This window comes from Orcinus orca, chromosome 3 (genome assembly GCF_937001465.1).
Source record: "Orcinus orca chromosome 3, mOrcOrc1.1, whole genome shotgun sequence".
Lineage (NCBI taxonomy): Eukaryota > Metazoa > Chordata > Mammalia > Artiodactyla > Delphinidae > Orcinus > Orcinus orca.
In genome coordinates this window covers 61,206,248-61,214,202 of record NC_064561.1, presented here as the reverse complement: position 1 = coordinate 61,214,202, position 7,955 = coordinate 61,206,248, and the positions used below count along the sequence as shown (strand labels likewise).

Sequence of the window (7,955 nt, the reverse complement as noted above, 5' to 3'; positions counted from 1 at the left end):
AATATTTCTTTTGCATGATTACAAGGGACTGGACTGCCAGAAGGGTACTGACATGCATATTTTGGTGACCCAAGTTGTCCATATAGATGGGGTGTTGTAAAAAAATTTTTTTTCTCAGGGTCACACACCTTTGAGACCATCTTGCTGTTAGCTGTTAAATGTCCCATTTTAGATGAGGAGAACAATACTATAGAATGAAATACGTCAAATCTAAGGTTACACAAAGAGTAAATATTGAATCCCAGGTTTTTAAAAAGGCATTTTGATTTTCGATCCTGAGCTATATGAGAACACAGAGAAGGCATGACCCTGGGTGTTCCCCAAATAAGTGGGAGACACTAGAAATGGTAGAAGATCTTGCCATAGTAGATGTGTGAACAGGGATGGGGTGGGTGGAGGTAAATTCCAGAGAAATGTGGCACTAGATGCCAGTAAGCTGAGTCTGTATTATTTCAGGGCTAAAGGGACGTCGGGATTACTCCCACACCTGGCGAGCTCATCAGTTAATATGTTTCTCCAAACTTTATTAGGAAACTGGAGGAAAGCAACATAATTTTCACCCTCTTTAATCCCAATATGAAACCTTCCCTTCTTTTCAGAGTTCTTCCAGAAGGACTTTTAGAGCTCTTTGCTTCCCACCCGCAAGTCTGTGTAAGAGCTTATGCAAGAGATCCTTGAGAGTGTTTTAAGATAGGGCTTTGTTTCTCATGGGAACATGAGGGAAAACGGAAAAAACCTCCAATTCGTTTAGTGAGAAAACACGACCTCCATGCTTTTCTTCCCTGGGGCGAGTCAAGTGGTCGTGACTGAAATTCAGGTCCCTGTTTAGTGTATAAATATGGGTGTGTGCAAAAGCCACTGCCACACTTGGTACAGCAAGGGGAACCACTGGCTTGGTGGACTCATTAGGTTTTCCAGTTTAATCTTAAACTCCAGGTAAATATCACAGATAACGTACAATGAAGCTGGTCACTGTGTTCCTGCTGGTGACCATCAGCATTTGCAGTTACTCTGGTAAGTAGCTGGGAACATATGATATTTCTCTATTTTTCTGTTAACAGGAACACAATTATTAAGCCTAGGCTCCCAGTGGAATATGGTGGAGGGAGTTTTAGAGCCACAGAATAGTAAGGTCAGAAGGGACTTCAGATGCCCCCTGCTCCCAGCTCCAAGCTCTAACCCAATACAAGTACCATCCCTGGTGTATCCTACAAAGAAGTTAACCAGCTACCACAGAGGTTCAACAAACGCACTTCATTATTGAACTTTGGCCACCATTAATTTTCCTTAATTTTGAGTTAAGATCTGATTTTGTGACTTCTTTCTTTTATGTTTCTGAAACTATGTGGAGTCATTCTTGCTATCATCTCTAATCAGATTGCAGCGTTGGTTCTCTTGAGACATAGCTACATTTATCTGTTCAGACAATCAATGGGTATTTGCTGAATGGCTATAAGCTGTTGGTCACTGGATAGGCATTAGAAGATTCAGACCTGAATCAAACATAAATATTGTTCTCAAGGTTCTTACAGTCTGGCAAGGGAGAGAAGACTTCTACAGAAGTCACTGCCGTACTAGACCAGTCATTAATGCACAATGACAATACAGATAGAGCTCTGTGGGAGAGCTGAGGGGTGAACAGTTCCATTTCTAGGTAGGGTATAGAGTCTGATTTCTTGGAGGAGAATGGAAACTGATCCTTTCTTTTTGGAGGGAGTCATATAGGAAGAGATATTTGGGCGCATCTGCAAAATCCATCATCATGGCCACTGCTCATTTGGAGAACAAAAAGCTTTGAGGGTCTCCCCCCTGGAATATGTAAGTACGTACAAAGAAGACACTCACCAAAGTGTTGAAAATAAGAAGTACGGAGATTAATCGTGAGAAACTGTGTGATACCCATGCCTACATTGGCAACTTTGGCTTGTGAATTTTTTTTGAATTTTTGAACTGATTTGTAACTTCACCAGTTTTGGCTATTTTGTTGTCCTTTAGTGTCTAAGGACACATGGGAAGATGTGGCAGCAGAAAGATGGGTGGAGGGGAAATAAATATCCCCCTTCTGGGGGAGAGTTTTGGAGGGAAAATGGGTGGTAGAAGATGAAGGGGAAATAGGTGCGCAAGCTTCATTTTTAAGATTTGAATGGGAAAATAAAAAGTATTACAAAGAGAATGAAGTACTGGCAGGGTCTTAGCCAGCAGGAGGATGTGTGTCTTATGTGTGCGCTTCTGCATGTATGTATTTATACATACGCAAATGTGTTTTGTAAATATATGTATCATAAGCATTATCCTCATTCTCTAACCTCTTCTGTGTGAAAGTTATCTTTCTAAAGCTGAAGGTATAAAAATGCAATTATTCCATATAAGAGGCTTGATAGCTCCCCATTACCCTTGGGGAAAAAAATCTCAAACTCATCTGTATGACATTCAAGGCTTTGAAAATCCGCCCCACCCAAGTTGCAGCCTAACCTTCTTTATCCCTCCTTAGCACACCACACTGGAATTCTGAAGAAGACTCACCATCCTGTGTATGCACTTTCACCTTAATATCTCAATGCCTTGGTTAATTTTGTTCCTCTTTAAAATGCTGCTCCCCTTATTTACCTGTGATCCTGGCATTTGCCTCAAGACACATCTCCTGCAACATCTGTTCTTGGAAGATTCCTGTAGCATTCTCCTAGGTTAGAATTAATCATCACTTCTTTTGTGTTTCCATAGAGCTTTGTCCATAATATTAGCATAGCACATGCTGCACTGTGGCATACACAAATCTTTATTTTCCACCAGACTGTGTGAGTTCTCTGAGTGGAATATCTTGTTTTATTCATCTGTGTATCTGCACCAACTGGCATAGAGTCTGTGTTCACTTATGTTTGTAGCATTGAGTTGGACTGGTTGGGAGCAATTTCCTGGGCTGTGGTTGGGTCCATTCACATCTCCAAGTGGAGGTTCATTATGGCATCTTCCCTTTGGTTTCAAGCTTGTGGGCTATGGAGACAGCCACATGCAAACTATACTCCCATCTAGTCAATCACCAGTATCTTTTGAGTGCTTACTATATGCCCGGGTCTGTCCTAGGCATGGGTGATGGTAGTGAATAAAACTCAAATTTCTTATTCTCTTGAATCCTACATACTAGTGACAGGATGAAGGCAAAGTAAAGAAATGAATAAAGATTTAATACTTTAAGTAGTGGTAAGAAAAAATAAAGATAGAGGGTGATGGGTGATACCATTTTAGATACATCTCTGAGAATGTAACATCTGAGGAGAGACCAAATTAGGAAGGAAGAAAGGCATGTAGTTATCTGGGGAAAGCAAGTTCTAGAGAGGTGGAATGGGAGGGGCAAAGGTCCGGAAGCAGATGTTTTCTTGAGAAATCAAGATGAGTAGGGCTGGAATGGAGCCATTAATGGAGAGAGTGGAAGGTGGTGTCATAGGAACTGGAATTGCCTTGTTTTACCTGGGATCTCTTTTGCTCCGCAGCTACCGCCTTCCTCATCAACAGTTTGCCACTTCTTGTCAACAAGGCTTTACCTTTACCTCTGGACAATGTTCTCCCAGTCATGGACCCACTTAAGCTTCTTCTGAAAACTCTGGGCATTTCTGTTGAGCACCTTGTGGAAGGGCTAAGGAAGTGTGTGAGTGAGCTGGGACCAGAGACCTCTGAGGCCGTGAAGAAACTGCTGGTAACTACAGCTTGTGGGGCTGACTCATCAAAGGGCAGGGCTTAGTCACCGTGAGTGCCCACCCTCTCCACCCACTCCCACCCCACCTTGTTCTCATTTGTGAACATGTATTTCCCCCTTGCTTACTGTACTCATACACATTTCACATGTCCTGGAATCTCAAGGAAAGTGCAATATCCACAGTTCTAGAAGGAATTTTTGAATGAGGCAGACGTATGCTAGTCGTGAAATGTGTGCCACTTCCCAGCTTTGTGATTCTGGATGGGACTTAACCACTCTGAGCTTTTGTTTCTTTGTAAGTAAAATGGTAGCGAAATAGGATAGTGACTATTTTTGGAGATGTGCTAATGATATGTAAGCTGCTCTTATTTTTAATATTGCCTTTTTGACTTTCAGGAGGCACTCTCATATTTGGTGTGACAGCAGAAAAAAGCAAGAGTGGAGGAGGGAGGGAGATGATGCTCTCCTCCACCCTGGCTGAAACTCCTTCCATCCTAAAATTCAGTGACCCCTGAAAAGAATGAATAAAACAATGAACAGACTTCAGTTTGTCCTATTTTTATTTGGGAAGCTCTATTCAGAAGGGCCTAACTAGATAATTTTTTCCTTGTATTATAAACTCTAGAGACCCTGTTGTTATAAAGACAGCTTGCATTTTCAGTAAGGAGTAATGATTTTTTCCATCTCCTTATCTCTAACTTGAATGTCTCCATTTTCTTCAACTGTTGTTTATCTGACAATGTTTCCAGATGCCTTATGTTCCTATTTCCCTACTTCTAAAGATTTTTTTTTCATCTTTATTGGAGTATAATTGCTTTACAATGGTGTGTTAGTTTCTGCTTTATAACAAAGTGAATCAGTTATACATATACATATGTTCCCATATCTCTTCCCTCTTGCGTCTCCCTCCCTCCCACCCTCCCTATCCCCCCCCTCCAGGCGGTCACAAAGCACCGAGCTGATCTCCCTGTGCTATGCGGCTGCTTCCCACTAGCTATCTACCTTACATTTGGTAGTGTATATATGTCCATGTCTCTCTCTCGCCCTGTCACAGCTCACCCTTCCCCCTCCCCATATCCTCAAGTCCATTCTCCAGTAGGTCTGTGTCTTTATTCCTGTCTTACCCCTAGGTTCTTCATGATATTTTTTTTCTTAAATTCCATATATATGTGTTAGCATATGGTATTTGTCTTTCTCTTTGTGACTTACTTCACTCTGTATGACAGACTCTGGGTCTATCCACCTCATTACAAATAGCTCAATTTCGGTTCTTTTTATGGCTGAGTAATATTCCATTGTATATATGTGCCACATCTTCTTTATCCATTCATCCCATGATGGGCACTTAGGTTGTTTCCATCTCTGGGCTATTGTAAATAGAGCTGCAATGAACATTTTGGTACATGACTCTTTTTGAATTTTGGTTTTCTCAGGGTATATGCCCAGTAGTGGGTTTGCTGGGTCATATGGTAGTTCTATTTGTAGTTTTTTAAGGAACCTCCATACTGTTCTCCATAGTGGCTGAACCAATTCACATTCCCACCAGCAGTGCAAGAGTGTTCCCTTTTCTCCACACCCTCTCCAGCATTTATTGTTTCTAGATTTTTTGATGATGGCCATTCTGACTGGTGTGAGATGATATCTCATTGTAGTTTTGATTTGCATTTCTCTAATGATTAATGATGTTGAGCATTCTTTCATGTGTTTGTTGGCAGTCTGTATATCTTCTTTGGCGAAATGTCTATTTAGGTCTTCTGCCCATTTTTGGATTGGGTTGTTTGTTTTTTTGTTATTGAGCTGCATGAGCTGCTTGTAAATTTTGGAGATTAATCCTTTGTCAGTTGCTTCATTTGCAAATATTTTCTCCCATTCTGAGGGTTGTCTTTTGGTCTTGTTTATGGTTTCCTTTGCTGTGCAGAAGCTTTGAAGTTTCATTAGGTCCCATTTGTTTATTTTTGTTTTTATTTCCATTTCTCCAGGAGGTGGGTCAGAAAGGATCTTGCTGTGATTTATGTCATAGAGTGTTCTGCCTATGTTTTCCTCTAAGAGTTTGATAGTTTCTAGCCTTACATTTAGGTCTTTAATCCATTTTGAGCTTATTTTTGTATATGGTGTTAGGGAGTGATCTAATCTCATACTTTTACATGTACCTGTCCAGTTTTCCCAGCACCAATTATTGAAGAGGCTGTCTTTTCTCCACTGTACATTCCTGCCACCTTTATCAAAGATAAGGTGTCCATATGTGCGTGGGTTTATCTCTGGGCTTTCTATCCTGATCCATTGATCTATCTTTCTGTTTTTGTGCCACTACCATACTGTCTTGGTTACTGTAGCTTTGCAGTATAGTCTGAAGTCAGGGAGCCTGATTCCTCCAGCTCCATTTTTCGTTCTCAAGATTGCTTTGGCTATTTTGGGTCTTTTGTGTTTCCATACAAATTGTGAAATTTTTTGTTCTAGTTCTGTGAAAAATGCCAGTGGTAGTTAGATAGGGATTGCATTGAATCCGTAGATTGCTTTGGGTAGTAGAGTCATTTTCACAATGTTGATTCTTCCAATCCACGAACATGGTATATCTCTCCATCTATTTGTATCATCTTTAATTTCTTTCATCAGTGCCTTATAATTTTCTGCATACAGGTCTTTTGTCTCCTTAGGTAGGTTTATTCCTAGATATTTTATTCTTTTTGTTGCAGTGGTAAATGGGAGTGTTTTCTTGATTTCATTTTCAGATTTTTCATCATTAGTGTATAGGAATGCCAGAGATTTCTATGCATTAATTTTGTATCCTGCTACTTTACCAAATTCACTGATTAGCTCTAGTAGTTTTCTGGTAGCATCTTTAGGATTCTCTATATATAGTATCATGTCATCTGCAAACAGTGACAGCTTTACTTCTTCTTTTCCGATTTGGATTCCTTTTATTTCCTTTTCTTCTATGATTGCTGTGGCTAAAACTTCCAAAACTATGTTGAATAAGAGTGGTGAGAGTGGGCTACCTTGTCTTCTTCCTGACCTTAGTGGAAATGTTTTCAGTTTTTCACCATTGAGGACAATGTTGGCTGTGGGTTTGTCATATATGGCCTTTATTATGTTGAGGAAAGTTCCCTCTATGCCTACTTTCTGCAGGGTTTTTATCATAAATGGGTGTTGAATTTTGTCGAAAGCTTTCTCTGCATCTATTGAGATGATCATATGGTTTTTCTCCTTCAATTTGTTAATATGGTATATCACATTGACTGATTTGCATATATTGAAGAATCCTTGCATTCCTGTAATAAACCCCACTTGATCATAGTGTATGATCCTTCTAATGTGCTGTTGGATTCTGTTTGCTAGTATTTTGTTGAGGATTTTTGCATCTATGTTCATCAGTGATATTGGCCTGTAGTTTTCTTTCTTTGTGACATCCTTGTCTGGTTTTGGTATCAGGGTGATGGTGGCCTCATAGAATGAGTTTCGGAGTGTTCCTCCCTCTGCTATATTTTGGAAGAGTTTGAGAAGGATAGGTGTTAGCTCTTCTCTAAATGCTTTATAGAATTTGCCTGTGACGACATCTGGTCCTGGGCTTTTGTTTGTTGGAAGTTTTTTTTTTTTTTTTGCTGTACACGGGCCTTTCACTGTTGTGGCCTCTCCCGTTGAGGAGCACAAGCTCCGGACGCACAGGCTCTGGACGCGCAGGCTCAGCGGCCATGGCCCATGGGCCCAGCTGCTCCATGGCATGTGGGATCCTCACGGACCGGGGCACGAACCCGTGTCCCCTGCATTGGCAGGTGGACTCTCAACCACTGCGCCACCAGGGGAGCCTCTGTTGGAAGATTTTTAATCACAATTTCAATTTCAGTGCTTGTGATTGGTCTGTTCATATTTTCTATTTCGTCCTGATTCAGGCTTGGCAGTTGTGCGTTTCTTAGAATTTGTTCATTTCTTCCAGGTTGTCCATTTTATTGGCATAGAGTTGCTTGTAGTAATCTCTCAGGATCTTTTGTATTTCTGCAGTGTCAGTTGTTACTTCTTGTTTTTCATTTCTAATTCTATTGATTTGAGTCTTCTCCCTTTTTTTCTTGGTGAGTCTGGCTAATGGTTTATCAATTTTGTTTATCTTCTCAAAGAACCAGTTTTTAGTTTTATTGATCTTTGCTATTGTTCCCTTCATTTCTTTTTCATTTATTTCTGATCTGATCTTTATGATTTCTTTCCTTCTGCTAACTTTGGGGTGTTTTTGTTCTTCTTTCTCTAATTGCTTTGGGTGCAAGATTAGGTTGTT

The 7,955-nt window shown here is 40.4% G+C and overlaps 1 protein-coding gene across 1 annotated transcript; it reads left to right on the top strand.

Annotated features, from left to right (window-relative positions):
• Positions 1 to 860: 860 nt before the first annotated feature.
• On the top strand, positions 861 to 4,234 carry SCGB3A2 (secretoglobin family 3A member 2). The gene is made up of 3 exons (XM_004280381.1): positions 861 to 1,014; positions 3,489 to 3,691; positions 4,088 to 4,234. The coding sequence occupies exons 1-3, from the start codon at positions 960 to 962 to the stop codon at positions 4,109 to 4,111; spliced, it is 282 nt and encodes a 93-aa protein (XP_004280429.1). The 5' UTR covers positions 861 to 959; the 3' UTR covers positions 4,112 to 4,234.
• The last annotated feature ends 3,721 nt before the right edge of the window (positions 4,235 to 7,955 follow it).

Excerpts from the sequence above, each read along its gene's own strand:
- SCGB3A2 (XM_004280381.1), top strand. The coding sequence starts at position 960 with ATGAAGCTGGTCACTGTGTTCCTGCTGGTGACCATCAGCATTTGCAGT. Across the intron at positions 1,015-3,488 it reads CAGCATTTGCAGTTACTCTG|CTACCGCCTTCCTCATCAAC; the intron begins GTAAGTAGCTGG and ends TTTGCTCCGCAG. Across the intron at positions 3,692-4,087 it reads AGGCCGTGAAGAAACTGCTG|GAGGCACTCTCATATTTGGT; the intron begins GTAACTACAGCT and ends TTTGACTTTCAG.